This window comes from Salvelinus fontinalis, chromosome 16 (assembly GCF_029448725.1).
Source record: "Salvelinus fontinalis isolate EN_2023a chromosome 16, ASM2944872v1, whole genome shotgun sequence".
Taxonomy (NCBI): Eukaryota; Metazoa; Chordata; class Actinopteri; order Salmoniformes; family Salmonidae; genus Salvelinus; species Salvelinus fontinalis.
The window spans coordinates 3,703,739-3,725,136 of record NC_074680.1 but is presented as its reverse complement, the minus strand read 5'-3'; the positions used below and the strand labels follow the sequence as shown (position 1 = coordinate 3,725,136).

At 41.6% G+C, this 21,398-nt stretch overlaps 1 protein-coding gene across 1 annotated transcript; it reads left to right on the top strand.

Moving 5' to 3' along the window:
* Positions 1-12,769: 12,769 nt before the first annotated feature.
* Positions 12,770-21,000, top strand: LOC129813412 (protein odd-skipped-related 1-like). Its single transcript, XM_055865747.1, has 3 exons — positions 12,770-13,004; positions 18,535-19,272; positions 20,064-21,000. The coding sequence occupies exons 2-3, from the start codon at positions 18,572-18,574 to the stop codon at positions 20,194-20,196; spliced, it is 834 nt and encodes a 277-aa protein (XP_055721722.1). The 5' UTR covers positions 12,770-13,004; positions 18,535-18,571; the 3' UTR covers positions 20,197-21,000.
* Positions 21,001-21,398: the final 398 nt, after the last annotated feature.

Genomic DNA, 21,398 nt, shown 5'->3' with positions numbered 1-21,398 from the left:
ACACACACACACACACACACACACACACACACACACACACACACACACGTAATACACCATACCAACACCACTTCTAACTAACTGTTAGCTTGTTAGCATTGGCCTGCTAACTATCTGAATCGCCGTGTCCCCAGTCAGCCCAACCACTCACTGGGACCCATATGTTCACTTGGCTACGCATACCTCTCTCTAATATCAATATGCCTCGTCCATTACTGTCCTGGTTAGTGATTATTGTCTTATTTCACTGTAGAGCCTCTAGCCCTGCTCAATATGCCTTAACCAACCATGTTGTTCCACCTCCTACATATGCGATGACATCACCTGGTTTAAACGTCTCTAGAGACTATATCTCTCTCATCATTACTCAATGCCTAGGTTTACCTCCAATGTACTCTCATCCTACCTTACTTTTGTCTGTACACTATGCCTTGAATCTATGCTATCGTGCCCAGAAACCTGCTCCTTTTACTCTCTGTTCCGAACGTGCTAGACGGCCAGTTCCTGTAGCCTTTAGCCGTACCCTTATCCTACTTCTCCTCTGTTCCTCTGGTGATGTAGAGGTTAATCCAGGTCCTGCAGTGCCTAGCTCCACTCCCACTCCCCAGGTGCTCTCATTTACTGTCTTCTGTAACCGTAAAAGTCTTGGTCTTGGTAGAAGCCTACTCCCTAAGTTTGTTTTACTCACTGCTTTAGCACACTCTGCCAACCCGGATGTCTTAGCCGTGTCTGAATCCTGCCTTAGGAAAACCATCAAAAACCCTGAAATCCCCATCGCTAACTATACAATTTTCCACGAAGATAGAACTGCTAAAGGGGGCGGTGTTGCAATCTACTGCGGAGATAGCCTGCAGAGTTCTATCTTACTATCCAGGTCTGTACCAAAACAATTCGAGCTTCTACTTCTAAAAATTCACCTTTCCAGAAACAAGTCTCTCACTGTTGCCGCTTGCTATGGACCTCCCTCTGCCTCCTGCTGTGCCCTCGATACCATATGTGAACTGATAGGCCCCCATCTATCTTCAGAGCTCGTGCTGTTAGGTGACCTAAACTGTGACATGCTTAACTCCCCGGCCATCCTACAATCTAAGCTTGATGTCCTCAATCTCACACAAATTAGCAATGAACCTACCAGGTACAACCCCAAATCCGTAAACACGGCCACCCTCATAGATGTCATCCTAACCAACTCGCCCTCCAAATACACCTCTGCTGTTGTCAATCAAGATCTCAGCGATCACTGCCTCATTGCCTGCATCCGTAATGGGTCTGCGACCAAACCTCATCACTGTCAAACGCTCCCTAAAACACTTCTGCGAGCAGGCCTTTCTAATCGATCTGGCCGGGGTATCCTGGAATGACATTGACCTCATCCCGTCAGTAGATGATGGCTGGCTATTCTTTAAAAGTGCCTACCTCACCATCTTAAATAAGCATGCCCCACTCCAAAAAATGTAGAACTAGGAATAGATGTAGTCCTTGGTTCACTCCAGACCTGTCTGCCCTTGACCAGCACAAAAACATCCTGTGGCGTTCTGCATTAGCATCGAATAGCCCCCGTGATATGCAACTTTTCAGGGAAGTTAGGAACAAATATACACAGGCATTTAGAAAAGCTAAGGCTAGATTTTTCAAACAGACATTAGCATCCTGTAGTACTAACTCAAAAAAAGTTCTGGGACACTGTAAAGTCCATGGAGAATAAGAGTACCTCCTCCCAGCTGCCCACTGCTCTGAGGCTAGGAAACACTGTTACCACCGATAAATCCACTATAATTGAGAATTTCAATAAGCATTTCTCTACGGCTGGCCATGCTTTCCACCTGGCTACCCCTACCCCGGTCAACTGCCCGGCACCCTCCACAGCAACCCGCCAAAGCCCCCACCATTTCTCCTTCACCCAAATCCAGATAGCTGATGTTCTGAAAGAGCTGCAAAATCTGGACCCCTGCAAATCAGCCGGGCTAGACAATCTGGACCCTCTCTTTATAAAATGATCTGCCAAAATTGTTGCAACTATTGACTGTATGTTTGTTTTACTCCATGTGTAACTCTGTGTTGTTGTATGTGTCGAATTGCTATGCTTTATCTTGGCCAGGTCGAAGTTGCAAATGAGAACTTGCCTACCTGGATAAATAAAGGTGAAATAAATAAAAAATAAAAAAATTCTGCAAAATAGCAATGCCAACACATTCCCATTTTTGTTTTATGACATTGTTCTTGTGGAGAAATTGACGTTGAGTCTGACTAATACGTGCTAGGGAGCTAAAATAACACTTGTCCCCCTCGAAGAGCCTGCTTCAGAGGTAATTAGCTTATGGTCTGCAGTCTTGATTAAGCCCTCCTATAATCTAATCATGAACTTGTTTGGGGGAAAATTGAAGGAATGCTACACCGTAAGGATGTGTTGGATTGCGTTACACTGGAGCTCCATAGGAAACCAAATCTCCCACAAGTCTCCATGACATCAATTGAAAACTGTTAACTTTAATTCTATTTGAATTTCTTGTTAATCTAATTGCATCAGGCTGGGATTAGGGTTCTTTGGTTAAACATAGACTAATACTTGTTCAGATGGCAGACCTTAGCTTGGTCATTTCTGAGGTGATCAAACATTTGTTTTATGACCACATTCAAATGTAATAAATTCACACCCATTAGACTTGGACTGAAATTGAATGTGACATTCCTGGTCAGCTGTGATGAAAATGTTTATCATTTTTGACCAGGGGTGTGCATCATTAATATTCTGATGGCCACTTGCTTTTTTATGGCATGATGTCATTAGTTTGAAATATTCCAGGATTACAGTGTCCATATTAGGACAACCGACACAAAGTCCTTGCAACTCTGACACCAACTTGTTGTGACGCTGACAAGTCCAAGTGACTGAGGCTGTACGTTCTCAAAAGCCAACCAGGTTAAATAAAGCCATACAGTTCCGTCCCCACTTCAGCATGTCCTCCTAACCCTGTCTCTGTCTGTCTGTCTCCCAGCCCCTGCTGGTGAAGGAGGAGCTATGCCTGAACAAGCCAGAGTATCTACCAAAACCTCATGAAGGGAAGGTGGAAATTGCCCTAATGTTAAGTAAGTAAACATCCGCGGAATGTTTTCTGCCACTAAAAAAACACAGTAATCTACATTTCCACAATGAAGGGTGTCATACATAGTAATTTTCCAATCGCTTTTTCAATTGCATCAATTAACCATGATACATCCTTAATTATCAGACATCCAAGCAGTCTGATAAGTCAAAGAATTGCCACGAATAACAACGTAAAAGGCAATATAAACACGCTGCCATTTTTTATCTTTAAACTGCTGCTGGTCTGGATGATGCCGTCATATAATATAGTCTGTTCAGCGATATAAAAACATACCCTGAGTCAATCAAAAGCTCTTAGGATCACAATCCTTTATTACCTTAGCTGTCAATTACAACACTCACACAGAAACATACATCACAATCATTAATCTAATCACCAACGATAATATTTGAGTTAATAGCCTGAAACGTCCCACAGCAGCCATGAGTTCATCATCTGGCACCACGTATCGGTTGGTAGTAGGAGAAACAGCCACTTCCCAACCCCCTTTATTAGTTATTACAGGTTTATTATTATTGTAATACGAACGAGTGAACTTAAAGGGCAACATTGAGGTCTAGGGTTCCTTTAACTTTGAGAATACCTCAATGACATCACCGAGCCATGACTGATCCACCCCCTTTGTTCTTGCATTATAATGAACGTCCAAAAGATATATAGCTAAATGGAATTGGTTTTATTATCATGGAAATACACAATTGAATGTAAGCTGATTGGAGATCAGTTTAATCTTATGTTTTGAGTTACTGTGTGTGACAATAGGAGAGACTTAGGGGAAAATAATTAAACCACAATGAAAGGTGGAGATTTCAGAAGATATCGTTGGTTCCCGAACACAACGTGGTTTCTGCAACCTTGAGAATGGTATAGAGTTCTAATGGACTGCCGAGAAAGGATACATAACAATAATCATCTTGACCAATCATGGGGTTCCCATTGCCTCATGCACCCGACTCATTTAAAGTTGAAGTCAGAAGTTTACATCCACTAAGTTGACTGTGCCTTTAAACAGCTTGGAAAATTCCAGAAAATTATGTCATGGCTTTAGAAGCTTCTAATAGGCTAATTGACATCATTTGAGTCAATTGGAGGTGTACCTGTGGATGTATTTCAAGGCCTACCTTCAAACTCAGTGCTTGACATCATGGGAAAATCAAAATAAATCAGCCAAGACCTCAGAAAGAAATGGTAGACCTCCACAAGTCTGGTTCATCCTTGGGAGAAATTTCCAAATACCTGAAGGCACCACGTTCATCTGTACAAACAATAGCACGCAAGTATAAACACCATGGGACCACACAGCAGTCATACCGCTCAGGAAGGAGATGCGTTCTGTCTCCTAGAGATGAACGTGCTTTGGTGCGAAAAGTGCAAATCAATCCCAGAACAACAGCAAAGGACCTTGTGAAGATGCTGGAGGAAACAAGAACAAAAGTATCTATATCCACAGTAAAACGAGTCCTATATCGACATAACCGGAAAGGCCGCTCAGCAAGGAAGAAGCCAGTGCTCCAAAACCGCCATAAAAAAGCCAGACTACGGTTTGCAACTGCACATGGGGACAAAGATTGTAGTTTTTAGAGAAATGTCCTCTGGTCTGATGAAACAAAAATAGAACTGTTTGGCCATAATGACCATCCTTATGTTTGGAGGGAAAAGGGGGTCCGCTTGCAAGCCGAAGGACACCATCCCACCCGTGAAGCACGGGGGTGGCAGCATCATGTTGTGTGGGTGCTTTGCTGCAGGAGGGACTGGTGCACTTCACAAAATAGATGGCATCATGAAGCAGGAACATTTGTGGATATATTGAAGCAACATCTCAAGACATCAGGAAGTTAAAGCTCAAGATATCAGGAAGTTAAATCTTGGTTACAAATCGGTCTTCCAAATGGACAGTGACCCCAAGCATACTTCCAAAGTTATGGCAAAATGGCTTAAGGACAATAAAGTCAAGGTATTGGAGTGGCCATCACAAAGCCCTGACCTCAATCCCATAGAAAATGTGTGGGCAGAACTGAAAAAGCGTGTGCAAGCAAAGAGGCCTACATACCTTCCTTAGTTACAACAGCTCTATCAGGAGGAATGGGCCAAAATTAAACCAACTTATTGTGGGAAGCTTGTGGAAGGCTCCCCGAAAGTTTGACCCACGTTAAACAATTTACAGGCAATGCTACCAAATACTAATTGAGTGTATGTAACCTTCTGACCCACTGAATGTGATGAAAGAAATAAAAGCTGAAATAAATCGTTCTCTCTACTATTATTCTGACATTTCACATTCTTAAAATAAAGTGGTGATCCTAACTGACCTAAGACAGGGAATTTTCACTAGGATTAAATGTCAGGAATTGTGAATTTTTTTGTTTGAAATGTATTTGACTAAGGTGTATGTAAACTTCAGACTTCAACTGTAGGTGCTGGGAAAACAGGACCACAGGCTTTTAATGATATATGTTGCCATGGCAACTGCTTGGTTGATAAGCTCCCCATACACTTGATTGCATGATTGATCATTGACCATGACTTATTCCCACAATTGTATTGGAAGCGTATAGTTATTAAGCAATGTGTCTTATGATAGACTTTAGGTGGCCAGTGGAACTTGACTAAGCAGAAAAGGAAGGCAGAACATTTCCAAAAGCATCAGTGTGGCCCATGATAAAGGCACAATCTGCTACTTTTCATTTCCAGCCAAAGGTGCTGTCCCTGCACTTGTTTGTAAATGATGGTGGTGGGCCTCTGAAAATGTATCTGCCACTGAGTAATTTGCAAGGTCCCTGGTCCCTGGTTTTCTAACAATATAACTCAAACCTAAACTTAACCAGTCACATGTCTTACCTAAACTTAACCAAACCTTGGGCCCTAACCTTAACCAATTGGAATTGCGTACCTAAATGTAACCAATTACATTGCTTGCCTTAACTTTAAGCAATTACATTCATTTCTGCGCTCTGAGCAGAGCTGCCCAAGAACAAGATGGAATAAGAAAAATGTAATCTGCATCTAAAGGTTTTGACAGACGACACAACAGCCACTGCTCAGACAAAATATAGCTGAACTCTGTTTGGATTTAGGCATTGGTAAAATGTTTTATGCTGGAAATACAAACAACTTATTTTGTTTAGTCTAGCTAGTGCTCAAGACAAGCTGCAAGTGGCTGGCTGTTAGCATTTAGCTATCTACACATGCGCTGTTTCGCTTGGCACAAACGGGGAGGGAGACCTGGCTTCGATCACACCGTAGGTCATGTATGCAGCCTCCTTTCGGCTCACCATGATTCATGTCAGTCAGAAAGGGAATGATGTAAGATCAACCATAACCACATGGAGATGGAGTATAGACAAGAACAGACCGTATACTTCAAAACCCTGGTGTAGGAGTTTGGTCTAACAGTATAACACAGCACATTCTGGACTACACTTGCCCCGTGAGAGATCAGGGTTTGATCCCCATGCCGACCTCTTCAACTTTAAATACTGCATCTGTCTTCCCCTCTCACTTCATCTATATACCATAGCTATCCAAATAAAGCAACATTTTAAAGGGGAGGTGCATTCCTTTCCCCTTAAAACAGGTAAAACATCATTCCCTGCTGCAACATGTTACATTAACACCTCATCTTGTGTGCACTGCACGCACATGATCGAGTGCAATACTCCAGCTGTAAACTGTGTGTTATGAAATTACAGCTGCCCAACATACCATACAGGTCAGGTTATGGCTAATGTCTGCATCCTCCAGCTTCTGTAAACAAAGACATCCTCTTCAAATGTATGTAGCCTATCAGGGCAAGCCCCGTGTTTGATTCCACGTCTATGAGAAGCCTACGCTCTTAGAAAAAAGGGTTCCAAAAGGTTATTCTGCTGTCCCCATAGGAGAACCCTTTTTGGTTCCAGGTAAAAAAAAAACGTTTGGTTCCATGTAGAACCCTCTGTGGAACACCAACACCAAACGGGTTTTAAATGGAACCCAAAAGGATTCTACCTGGAACCAAAAGGGTTCTAAATGGAACAAAAAAGGGTTCTCCTATGGTTCTAGATACTACCTTTTTCTAAGACTGTATGGACTTAAGATTCATTGGCCTATGGATTATTTCTAAAGCCAATAGGAACAGATCTGCAGATATTCCTTTTTGCATGTCGTCAATTATCAGATGCTTTCTGTCCTCTATAGAAGAATGTATATGCATTGGAAAACCAGAATGCATATGTATAGCATGGACCAGTCTGTGCCTGGGTTTAATGACATTCAACCCACCAACACTCCGAACTCTATAGTGTATCACTAACCTAACATATTGCCACCTCTGCAACATAATACTGTGGATGAGCTACTGTATCCACTACTTTTATCATTACCAGTGACTTAACCAACATTTTGTAAGAACACAATTAACACTTTCAAATCGATTATAAACACATTTACAATTATGAGCTATGTATAATACATAGTATTGCTTATAGCCACTCATAAACACTGTATTATATGGTTGGGAGCCCTATAGGCCTACATAAATAGACAATCTCATCAGTTGTCATGTATTATTCTGGTGAAATACTATTTTACTGAGGATACTGTATGTTATTTTCCTATTAAATCCACAGCTAGGCTCCAGTCATATTGCCTGTACTGATCCAAAGGTCACAAACTTTGCGACCTCCCACAATGGCCTTCCAACACACTCTACTTTGACTCACTCATGTAGTAGGCTGTCTGGATTTGACTCAGATGACATTGAGACCACATTTTCCGTACCTTAAATGTTTGAATTATCACTAAGTGATGTAAATAGTTGGAATAAAATGTGTAAGTGATCTGTAAACAATTTCAGAAGGGGGGGGGGGGTCAATCCAGTGGCAGTCTAGTGGTGTAATCATCTGTGTGTATAGCGTGGACACTTAGCAGGCGCTTGCACCCAGTCCATTCTTTACATTTTTTGACAAACTATTATGTATTGCCTGTGTTTTTTATTACACACAGACATGGACTTTTCCATGTGCTTCTGTGGCAGCATTGATGATTAATTATTGAGGTCAGCGCTCTTGAACTTGGCGCAGTGATACAATTTCGATGAGTCTTGCCAAAATATGCTCTTAAAATAAACTTTTCCGCAAGACACAGTAGTTAGGAGCAGTTTCAATCGCCATGTCAAACCTTCATCTTCAAATATGTTTGTCAATCGTGATTTTTTTTTTTTAAACAACAGCAGAATGAATTCTGTCTTTTTTTCTTTTTTTTAATAGTTTGCCTTTAGCAACTATTCCAGCAAAAGAATGACATATTTACAACACATTATATAATATATTATTCTGAAGTGCATGATGTCTAGTGGACATATATCTCCAGAGGCTACATTCAGCATGTCAACTTGTCATATCAATGTTATTTCCAATTTCTTATCAGAAAGTATTTATACCCCTTGACTTTTTCCACATTTTGTTGTCCACATCCTGAATTTAAAATTGATACATTTAGATATTTTCCCACTGGCCTAAACATAGTACCCCATAATGTCATAGTGGAATTATGTTTAACTCATAAAAAATGTAAAACAGGCCTCCCAAGTGGAGCAGTGGTCTAAGACACTACAGACCCGGGTTTGATCCCAGGCTGTGTCGCAGCCGGTCGCGACCGGGAGACCCATGAGGCAGTGCACAATTGGCCCAGTATCATCCGGGTTAGGGGAGGGTTTGGCCGGCCAGGATGTCCTTGTCCTATCGTGCTCTAGCGACTCCTTGTGGTCGGACGGGTGCATGGATGCTGACTTCAGTCGCTAGCTGTGCGGTGTTTTCTCTGACACACCTTTCTCTTAACCCAGTAGCTGGCTTCTGGGTTAAGAGAGCAGTGTGTCAAGAAGCAGTACAGCTTGGCGGGTTTGTGTTTTGGAGGACGCATGGTGCTCGACCTTCGCCTCTCCCGAGTCCGTACGGGAGTTGCAGCGATGGTACAAGACTGTAACTACCAATTGAAATATCACAAAAAAGGGGTAAAAAGTACAACAACAACAAAAAATATGAAAAGCTGAAATGTCTTGAGTCAATAAGTATTCAACCCCTTTGTTATGGCAAGCCTAAATAAGGTCAGCAGTAAAAATATGCTTAACAAGTCACATAAGTTGCATGGACTCTGTGTGCAATAATAGTGTTTAACATGGATTGGCCAAGTATCCTCAGGGCTCCTAGTACCCCTGGTTGGAAACCACTGGTGTATCAATACAGCCAGTCACTACAAAGATACAGGTGTCTTTCCTAACTCAGTTGCCGGAGAGGAAGAAAACTGCTCAGGGATTTTACAATGAAGTCAATAGTGACTTTAAAACAGTTAGAATGTAATGCCTGTGATAGGAGAAAACTTGAGTATGGATCAGCCACAATGCAATACTAAGCTATTTGACAAAGTGAAAAAATATATATTATATTCCAAAACATGAAGCCAGTTTGCAATAAGACACTAAATTAATACTGCATAAAATGTGGCAAAGCAACTAATTTTTGGTCCTGAATACAAAGTGTTATGTTTAGGTCAAATCCAATACAACACATTAGTGAGTACCACTCTCCATATTTTCAAGCATGGTTGTGGCTGCATCATGTTATGGGTTACGGGTATGCTTGTAATTGTTAACGACTGGGGAGTTTTTCAGGATAAAAAAAGAATGGAGCTAACCTCAGGCAAAATCCTAGAGGAAAACCTGGTTCAGTCTGCTTTCCACCAGACACTGGGAGATGAATTCACCTTTCAGCAGGACAATAACCGCATGTAAGTGTAGACACAACCTTAGAGACTTACCCAGTAAGACTGCTGTAATGGCTGCCAACAGTCGCTTTTACAAAGTATTGACTCAGGGGTGTGAATACTTATGTGAATGAGATATTTATGTATTTAATTTTCAATAAATGTGCAAACATTTCTAAAAACATGTTTTCACTTCATCATTTGGGGTCTTTTATGTAAATGAGGGAGATTTATTTTTATTTTTAATACAGCTTGTAACACAACAAAATGTGGAATAAGTCGAGGGGTATGAATACTTTCTGAAGGCACTGTATATAAACTAAAAGTATGTGGACACCCCTTCAAATTAGTGGATTGATCTATTTCAGCCACACCCGTTGCTGACCGGGGTATAAAAAAATCGAGCACACAGCCGTGCAATCTCCATAGACAAACATTGGCAGTAGAATGGGCCATACTGGAGTGCTCAGTGACTTTCAACATGGCACCAACTTTCCAACAAGTCAGTTCATCAAATTTCTGCCCTGCTAGAGCTGCCCCGGTCATTTGTAAGTACTGTTATTGTGAAGTATAAACGTCTAGGAGCAACAATGGCTCAGCCGTGAAGAGGTAGGCCACACAAGTTCACAGATCAGGATCACTGAGTGCTGAAGCTCGTAAAATTGTCTGTCTTCGGTTGTGACACTCACTATGAGTCCCAAACAACGTCAGCAGAAGAACTGTTCGTCGGGAGCTTCATGAAATGGGTTTCCATGACCAAGCATCCGCACACAAACCTAAGATCACCATGCACAACGCCATGCGTCGGCTCGAGTGGTGTAGAGCTCGCCGCCATTGGACTCTGGAGCAGGGGAAACGTGTTCTTTGGAGTGATGAATCGCGCTTCTCCATCTGGGTTTGGTGGATGCCAGGAGAACGCTACCTGCCCCAATGCATAGTGCCAACGGTAAAGATTGATGGAGGAGGAATAATGGTCAGGGGCTGTTTTTCATGATTTGGTCATGGCCCCTTAGTTCCACTGAAGGGAAATCTTAAGGCCACAGCATACATTGTAGATGATTCTGTGCTTCCAACTTTGCGGCAACAGTTTGGGGAAGGCCCTCTTCTGTTTCCGCTTGACAATGCCCTCATGCACAAAGCAAGGTCCATACAGAAATGGTTTGTCGAGATCTATGTGGAATAACTTGACTGGCCTGCACAGAGACCTTAACCCCATCGAACACCTTTGGGAGGAATTGGAATGGCGACTGCGAGCCAGGCCTAATCGCCCAACATCAGTGCCCGACCTCACTAATGCTGCTAGTGGAAAGCCTTCCCAGAAGTGTGGAGGCTGTTATAGCAGTAAAGGGGGTTCAAACTCCATATCAATGCCCATGATTTTAGAATGAGATGTTCGACGAGCAGGTATTCACATACTTTTGTCCATGTAGTGTATTTCCAAGCGTTTTAGTTGACAGTAGGCTACTTTTCTGTAACAATATTACTGAAATCTGATAATGATACCAACAACAAAGGTAAGTCGTTTGGGTCGATATTAGACAATGCATGGCATGGGGCTAGGGCGCTGGCCTTACCTTAATTTGTTTGTAAAGGAGGAACACAGGACTATGCAGGAGAAGATAATGGTATGTCCAGCAGGTGGCGGGTTTTGTACACTATAGCACCACCGCAAGGTGTTGCTTATCCACACTTTTAAGAGGGATCAATTGCCCTGCAAATGCGAGAAGAAAAAAAACAGCTTGACCACAGGAGCACGAACACCTTGTCAATATAACAACGATAACGGCGAAGACCTACAGTGAGCTGCATTTGTGCTGTAACTTGGACAATGAGTGTTTTATATTAATCAAATGTATTAGGTAAATGTATTCATTCGATTTTTTTTAATAGCTCACTTAGTGATTATTCAACAAAGGCATACATCTCAGCGGGCCTAATGTTTCCAGTTTCGTAAATGTTCCTTCCCTGCCTTGCTTAATTTTAGTTTAACTTTGGATATTTAATTTATTACATAAACAGCCAGAATACCTCATCTCATCTGCTCTTTCTTCTGTATAAAGAAGATATTTTCTCCTGCAATTGAAATTGAACACAGGTTGAGATCCGTCTTAATTGAGGGGGTAAATACACTAATGCTTTTTATTTCCCTCCCGATCTCAAGTTAAAGTGACAGTTGCATATTTACTTTAATTAGGAGAGAGAGGGAGTTGATTTGTTAGTCCCTTCCACCTTGTACAGAAGCTTATTTTAAACAGGAAGGCACGGAGGCCTAATGGAATTATTTTTAAAAGAGCAATTTGCTTTCATTCCAATTAATATAATAATCGAAATTATTTGTTTTGTGGATTTTTGCCCTTAAGGTTACAGATTGTATGCTTTAGGTGCATGAGGTTAAATCCACATATGTTGCATCCACTAATAATGCCAACCCTATGGAAATAAGTATAAACATTGTTATTAAAACTAGCATGATGATAATAATAACAATAATAGTAATATTAATATAATGTGGATAATATCTTAATAATTATATTAATGACATGCCTATTTGTAAAGTCTATATTCCTGGACGCTGGTTAAAAAATAATTAATTTTCAGTTATGAGCTAGACAAAATGGCAAATTGATACTTTGATCCGTCTGTAAATAGGAAAATGCTGTATGCATTAAACTCATTAAGGCCACATACACCAACGTTGTGAAAGAGATCACGTTTGACACTGTGCTGCAACTGTGTTCGCCCCCCCGCCACCACCACTTTGTGGCATAAAGTGAGCCTACTTCCAAAAAAGGGGGGGAATTGAGTTTACAGTAAAGAGCTATCTCAAATTCGAATGGGGGCTGACTAAGTGACGCGCATGTGCGAGTAAAGAGTTCGGTTGCAATAAAGAGGCGGTTTGAGTGCAGACCGCAGGGCAGTAACAGAAGGCGTCTTCCCCAGAGTCACTACAGAAGTCCTGCACACAACTATTTGGGACAGCTGTGAACTACACGCGCATACATTCTGAGCTCGGTGTGAACATGCGGGGCAAGTTGTCTTGCGAAGTCAAAAACTTTCTCTGAACTACTTGAAACTTTTTTCCCAAGGCGTTTTGCATCGGGCCATCCGCAAGTTTTCAACTCCAGGACCCCTCCGGATCCAAGGACCGACCGATCTGAGCTGGTAACTATTCCCTTTGTATTACATTTTGTCTGTAATTTTTTCCCTGAGCCATCTGTCAGAATATGACGTTTAAAAGTTGTTTATGTTCGGGCTTCTTCGGGGGGAATGACAACGCGAGGCACAATGAACAAAGCTGTCAACTTTAGCGCAACTGGTCCGAGCTGAGTTCTAGTAACATAACTGTTTCGTGAAAAGTAAATATAGGTGTTATTACAATATCCCTTGATATTCCGTTTTTGACATGTTTTAACGCAGGAACTAGAAGTAAACATCGTCGACAGTGTCTCGAGCTTGCATGGAGTCAGGTCTGAGTGCCTTCTGAGTTAGATGCGCCAGACAAGTGTGAAACAGGTGGGATCTTTCACGTGTTGTACGGGATCCTTAGGTAAGGGTTGTGGTTAAGGATAAGGTGAGGGTGTGAACGTCCCAAGGACTCTGGATAGCACTGACCGATCTTTCAGAAGTGAACGCATTCCAGCACGATGTGAAGTTGATGGAGTAAAAGGATGTATGTGAAAATAAAGAGATAATTCCATGCAAAACATACATTTCGTTGAACTGCATTATACATTACATGGTTTGAGTTAACGTAAGGACGATGATGGCCATTTATTTTGAGGTTTTCCCCAATTTAATGTATCCAAACCAGTATGAAAGTCGTAGTGAATGCATTTTTCTGTTGTCTATAATGTATAATATTTTTTTTCCATTCATTGGTGGCATAAGGTAAGCCTACTTCCAAATATTAGTAATATATTGATTTATTAAAATATTACTGGAATGGTTAGGATGATAATGACCATTAGGCTATCGTTGTTATTTGTTTTAAGCGTCTCTTATAGTCAACTACTTCAACGAATTTCAATAGGCCATCAAAAAAACAAAAGCTAGTGTCCGCGTACATTTCATCATTTATTTTGTTATCTTTCAACTTTAAGCTGTCTTAGTCGCAGGGGAATTTCATGCTATTAATAATCACATATTTAGAGTTAAACCAATGTTATGGAATGTAACGAAAGTCGTCATTTTATTGTAGGCTAATTTACATGGATTTACTTGAACACACGATTTATCAGTGTTTTCTGCTGTAGGAATTTATACATCTCATATTAAAACACCGTATATTGTCTGGAATTACAATAATCTGAATTAAAAGAGTGACCACATGTTTGTGCTAATTGCTATGAACAAAATCACGGGTTTATGGTATCAAATGTGATTTGGAACAATTGTCTTAAATTGGGATCATTCTTAGGCCTATTCATTTTTTTTCATTGTTATTTTCAGAGAACTGCTTCCCACGTTGCTTAGGTGTACACATCAGTTGCTTGATTTTATTGCGCTCAAGTGCCCATATCCTCTTATGTTCTGCATCAACACACGGCTAAAAACATGCGCATTCGCGGTAATTGCTGCACAGTTGACCAAAGGATCTGCATTTAACATAAGAACTCGGAAGTTGCTCTCCAAAACCCACGTCAATGGGTCATTTCATGGAAATGACGTGGAAATGACGTGGAAACAACGTTGATTCAACCAGTGTGTGCCCAGTGAGTACACACAAGGTCATCAACCCGCATCTATAAGAATTGAACAATATATGTTTCTTAGAAATATGCTTTTTAGTCGACTTTAATCCACTTTTAAACAAGAGCTAATGAGACGAAGTCAACCAAGTTTGCATGCAGTTTAGTTTACCAAAAAGATAGGCATATGACAGAAAGCCTATCCTAGCCACAGTAGGTTAGGGCTATCAGGCAAATTGACAATATGGATTTAGTTTGACTGAGTCGTAGCCTGTAGCTTCCCGAATGTATTTGCTCCCGGGTGGCGCAGCAGTCTTAGGCACTGCATCTCAGTGCTAGAGGCGTCACTACAGACCCTGGTTCGATCCTGGCTGCATCACATCCGCCGTGATTGGGAGTCCCATAGGCACAATTGGCTCAGCGTCGTCCGGGTTAGGGTTTGGCCGGGGTAGGCCATAATTGTAAATAAGAATTAGTACTTTACTGACTTGCCTCGGTAAATAAAAAATATATAATAATGAATAACAAAAAAAATATTCCCACATTCTTTCATCCTAAACTAGTGCATTACAATGTAATGCTTACTGTAGCCTATATTCGTCTCTTTGTTTATGTACAACCTGAAAGATGCAAGCTCCCTCTAAATCCTGAAATTATACGTAGGCCTAATGTTATAGGTAAGGCCCATGTCTGTAGGCTACAAGAGCGCGCATATATGGAAACAACATAAAGTGATCCCATTAACTTTTTCATCACCTCAGTTTAGATACACTTGTGGCAAGGAAAAGCTGAGCTGATTTTCATCCATTTTGGCGTGTGGGGACCGAAATGGGAATGCTGGTGTGATTTTTCTTGCCAACACCAATGCAAAATCCTCCTAATTAGCCAACAACGTCTTGGCAAAATGTAATTTAGGTTTACCTCGGGTCACCTTTAATCCGTAGGATTTGGGATTTTGTGTTGACCTGTCCTAGTAGTCTAACCTCTATCTATTTAGAATTAGAGTAGAGAGAGCACATTTCTCAAACATACTAACAATAATATACTGGCGTGATATGTGTGTGGGACAATTCGGTCATGCTTTGCGTTATCTTGTATCTCAAATCTCACAACACGTCCGCTTTCGGCCGAGGCGCGGAATTTAACAGTTGGCCAATCACGACCAACGGGGAATGGGACGTAGCAGTGTTTAGCTTGATTGTTGAGTCGTTGAGATGGTATGTAGACATCAAAGGGTTATTAAGGATACGAGACGGCTCGGGAGCAACCGCTGATCTCCCCTAATGACCTCTAAGTAAAAGTCAATTACTTCTGCGTCATGATCAGAAAGGAGAAAAACCCCGGGGGACGTTTGAGGTTCGGGTAATTCTAATTAGGATTATTTCACTTTTATTTACTGCTGCGCAACCATGGCTCTTACTCACTCCCCACTTTTATTCGTCAACATTTTACCCTATGTTCACCAGTATGATCAAGGGGTCCTTTTCTCTAATAGGCTTATTTATATCCATGTAGCCTATTATTATCTATATCTTGATTAGGCCATATCTTGTGGTTTCCTTATGTTTCGATGACACAGTATGTATGACTAAAGTAGATAACCCATGACCACTTTTAACAATAGATTCATAATATAAACCAGTAGTAGAATTATGAAGGAGTCATATTTGCAGAGCAGTCAAAAAAAAATGGGGATTACACACACTTCCCTATGACTAACAAAATCAAACAAAGCTAAGGGCTTGGCTTAGGGGTAATGCTTTTTTTGTGAAAAGCTACATCACCACACAATGGTGCGGGCATGCCAGCTCTGTTTAGACTAAGACAGAAAAGACACAGGATAACTGTTTCATATCCTGACCATCAAATAGGCACAGAAACAGAGGCATTATTGTGCCTTGTTTTTTCCTCATATCAAAACCTGTTTAAAACAGATTCACAGACAGGGCTATACATTTAAAAACATTCATTGGTAGCACTGGTGCTCCCAATTTTTAAAACACTTAGGAGCACCACATACAATGTAGGAGCACCAGAAACGAAGATTTTTACAGCCTTTATTGGGCCTATATGAATTTGCGATACTTTTGAAGTACACGGTGTCCACTAGAAACTAATATATAACCCTGTAAAGACGTGTGTTAATTTTAAAAGCTAAAATAGTTTTTTTCATCAGAAGTCTTCACCACATAATTCTACATGTAGCTAAGGTGTTTTGTGGTTGTAGAATCAGTATTTATGAATCTAAATGTGCACGCAAATTAACTAGCGTGTGTCTGCTTGCTGGCTGAACCAGTCTCAAATGAATCCATATGAAATGAAAGCCAGGCTAACAACGTCCTCTCACACACTCAATGCTCCCTGTAGCTAGTGCCGTGAAATTTTAGCTAATAACAGCACAAGTGAGTTTTCATGATAAGTTTCTGTTCTGCCGTGATTAGTTCACCGGTTTCTGCGGCACAGCTGACTGCTTTAGCTGTGACATTATCGTGTTTGCCAAATGTTAGAAAGTAGGCACAGTGCCAGCTGTCAGAGTCAAACGTGTGCTGTTTTCTGACAACAGTCCCGTAACTTTGGTGCCGTACAACTTCATCAAAAAGCTGGCAAACTAGCTACCGTAATGGCCATTCAAAACACTAGGCTGCTAGCTGGGGCAAATTTGCTCAGCTGATCAAGCATGGTTTGCCGTAGTAGCCAGTGCGTCATAGCTACTGTTAGGCGGATGATCTAAATCTTGATTTAGCTCCATGTTTGGTTAGACAAATGGCGCCTGGCAGCTGCGTGTCGTGTACGATTGACGCCATCTGACGTGAGACTGTGCATTGATCTCCTGAAGAAGCTGTCCCGTTACCATTCTTTCATTACCCCCAAATGTTTGGATACACTGGTACAGTTACCAGGTTGTTAGCTAGCTAGCTAATAAGGTAATGTTAACCGCCCGCGACATGATTTATTCATGTAAAATATGGCCTGCCAATGGAGATGCATCCAACTGCAGCTGGAGAAAAAAAACGTAGTACTGGTTATATACTGTAGTCACAACTTTTGAATGGTTTGGGCTCGGGACAAGTGCTTTCATCTGTAGAAATAGTGCAACATCCACGGTCACGAATTTGCGCTCAATTTTATGTATCCAGGGCACTCGGAAACAGCAGTACAGCTAAGCCTCATCATTACGACAATTAGAATCTAGTCGCACTGGTGCAAAATATTTCGGAGCATATGGTCACACTTTAGAGCCCTGCTCACGGAGGCATTTCACCTCAGTGAATGGTGTCATTCGATTTACCCTCGTCTTAACAGCCCCCGGCATGTTTTCTGGGAATTGGAAACACCCACACCAAACACACACCAGTGTCAGCACCGGGAGTGCAGTGCACATCTTCTCTTCTCTGACCTGTACGCATGGACCACACACACACATGCATGTGTGTACACACGCAAACCCACACACGCAGGCTGTCCTCACTCATCGTGTGCCTTGAGGACAATACGTGATTCATGGTGTGTGTGTGTCGGACCATGTGTTGAGCTGGTAGCTCCTGTTGCACGGAGGTCTGGTTCAGACAGCTCTTATCACTGTCTTCCCCTTTGTCTCAGTGGTAAAGGGATACATTCACACGCATCACCTTAATCCACTGATATGAGGCCTCTTGAAAAGCAACTAGATAATCAAGCTGGGCCGCTTGTGTATTGGCTTGGCATTGTGATTGTGTGTGGGGGAAAGACGCCAGGGTGACTCAACAAGAGGGGGTAGCAGGAAATACTTAGTTAGAAATGTTATTTGATCCTCATTAAATAACACAATTATGCTTCCCGGTTTTATTATGAAAAATTATGATCATTATTGTCCTTATTTGTATTTTTAGAATAGTAGAAGATACTATTGTTGTCACTGTATCATTGGTTTGTAAAACAATAACACATTATGACTTATGCTGTATGTGTACAGTTCTGTTGTGTTGTCAATATGACCTGACTTTTTTGTGGTGTTGCTTTTCCAGAGAGAATCCCGTGATCTGGTGATCAGTAACACCAACCATGGGCAGCAAGACTCTTCCAGCCCCGGTTCCCCTCCACCCCTCCCTGCAGCTCGCCAACTACTCCTTTCTCCAGACCTCCAATGGCTTCCAGCTACCCACGGACCAGGTCCCTGGCATCTATAGCTTCAGCGCCCTGCATGCCGTCCACCTCCATCAGTGGACCCTGGGCTACCCTCCCTTCGCTCTTCCCCGCTGCACTTTCTCCAAGCTCCCAGCCCTGATGGACTGCCGCTTCCCCGGCATACCTTCCATCCCCATCTTTCCCCACCTGGTCCAGTCCAAGGACCAGGCCGCTGCGGCCAATGCCGCAGCTACCGCCATGGGTCTCTTCCAGGGCTCCAAGAGCAAGCCTCAGCCACGCTTCGACTTCGCCAACTTGGCTGCCGCCGCCACCCAGGAAGACCCACTGAAGGCGGAGGACTTGAGCATAATGGGGGCAGTCGTCACCACTTCCCCTCGCCATGGCGGGCTAGGCTGTCTCATGGACATAGCCAAGCTGTCATCACCCGAGCGCAAGCCCAGCCGCGGCCGCCTGCCCTCCAAGACCAAGAAGGAATTTGTGTGCAAGTTCTGCGGCCGCCACTTCACTAAGTCCTATAACCTGCTTATCCATGAGCGGACGCACACGGACGAGAGGCCATACACCTGCGACATCTGCCACAAGGCCTTCCGGAGGCAGGACCACCTCCGAGACCATAGGTGAGACCTGCACTTTTCTATTACAATGAAGCTCAATTTAATGAAGGAGGAGTATGGAGATAGATGGCTGCCAAAATGTTGTAAATTAATGAATAATATTTGATTGTAAATTATTGTATTATTGGAAACTTTATTAATTGGCCACAATTAATAAGAACAGCATAGGATATTAATGCAAAATATGAGTAATGGCTTCCTAAATTGTCGTATACGCTACTGATTAATCATGTTGAGTCCAATTCCATTTTAATTCATTCTAATTCAAGACATGGAATTGCCCTGAATGGAATTTGCCTCAACCATATCATGCATTGGACCGTTAATCCATTTAGAGCGACAGGCCACTAACATGATCAGTATGTGAAAAAAATCCAGTAACAATCCTGTATGTGAATTATATTGGGTAAAAAATCTGGTTAAGTAGTGTGAAAAGCTGCAACAAAGGCATGAAGCGATATCATGTGCATATTAAAGAGTTTAGCGGGGGCAATCTATAGTTAATACGTCGGAATGCTTTTGAATTGACATTGGCACTGTTGATGTTGATTTGAATTATAGCTGAAAGTGATATCAACAACATCAACATGTTGCACACGTGTTGAGTATGAGAGGCATACATTGTAATTCATACCTTTTTAGAACAATATCACCATAACGTTCACCTCCTTTTTTCTCTTTTTTCTTTGTTGTCTATTATTCATTTGTGACTTTAGATTGACAGTTGTCTTTGTGTGTTTGTTATGTTTTGTTATGCAAACCTGACACTCTTTTTGTTCTGTTCTGCCCTGCAGGTACATCCATTCCAAGGAGAAACCGTTCAAGTGCCAGGAGTGTGGAAAGGGATTTTGTCAGTCCAGAACTCTAGCTGTCCACAAAACGTTACACATGCAGGTCAAGGAACTAAAGCCATCCAAGATTAAGTGATATCAATAATTAAAAAAGAGGAATAGGGGACACTGGAAAGAATAAAAGCAAAGACATTTTTTAAAGCAAGTTTAGGCATTTAGCAGACGCTCATATCCAGAGTGATTTACAGGAGAAATTAGGTTTAAGTGCCTTGCTCAAGGGCACGTGAACAGATGTTTAACGTAGAACATCTCTGAACTTGAACTGAAGTTTTCTGACTGAAAAAGTGAAATGTTCACCAACAATGTTCACCAACATTTCACACCAGCCTCTTGAGCTCATCGTGGGGAACGATTCTTCACAGAGATTTGAAAATCCTGGATCTCTATGATGTATCCAGACAATTTCCAGGAGCACCTTGGACTATAACTAAGTTGTTTTTCCACGTTTAGTTAAGAGAGAATTGGGCTAAAGGACTTAGAGGCTGTGTATTGGTTGGGCATGATGAAACCCATTGGGGCGAATGGATCATACATCATGGATGTATGGAATGTGATCCAGGTCTTTCGGACAAACTTGACCTCTCAGACATTCCGAGAGACTCTCACTTTTGATCCCCACATTTTTTAAGGGACATTTGCGTGTCTAACACAGTCTTTGTAAAATTTGCTCATTTGGTTACAGCCATGTCAGCATAACTGCCTTATTCCTATTTCGAAGCTCACATTCCAATGTTATTTTTGTACAGATATCTTTTTGTATAATTGTATTTTTGCACTTTAACCTGATTATTGATTATTTACATATATCACTGGATTCCTTAAACTTATTTTCTAAAAATAGATAGTCATTTTCTAAACAAAATAAATATTGTATAATTGATTCTGGTTTGTTGAGAGAGAAATACTATCAAATACTTTGCCTTTTTAATTTCCATAACATCTTTTGAGGTTTTTCAATGGAAATCAGTTGCAAACATGTTTTCTTTACTAATTTCCTGTAGTTGACACATTCATTTCATTGAAACAACTTATAGGCACATTACATAGAGCATAGAGACATTTTCAGCAAACACCTTGAACCTACTATAGATTGATGGCATGTATCTGTGTGACATAATGGCATGTATCTGTGTGAGTGTGCGTGCGTGTTGTGAGGTGTAGCAGTGGTCCTAATCTGAATCGCAGCGTTTTAGGAGTTGGTTTAACACTTGGCAACGTGACTTTGGTGGCAGGTAGCTAACCTCACTGTCAACATTAGGCGTTAACAGGATCATCAGA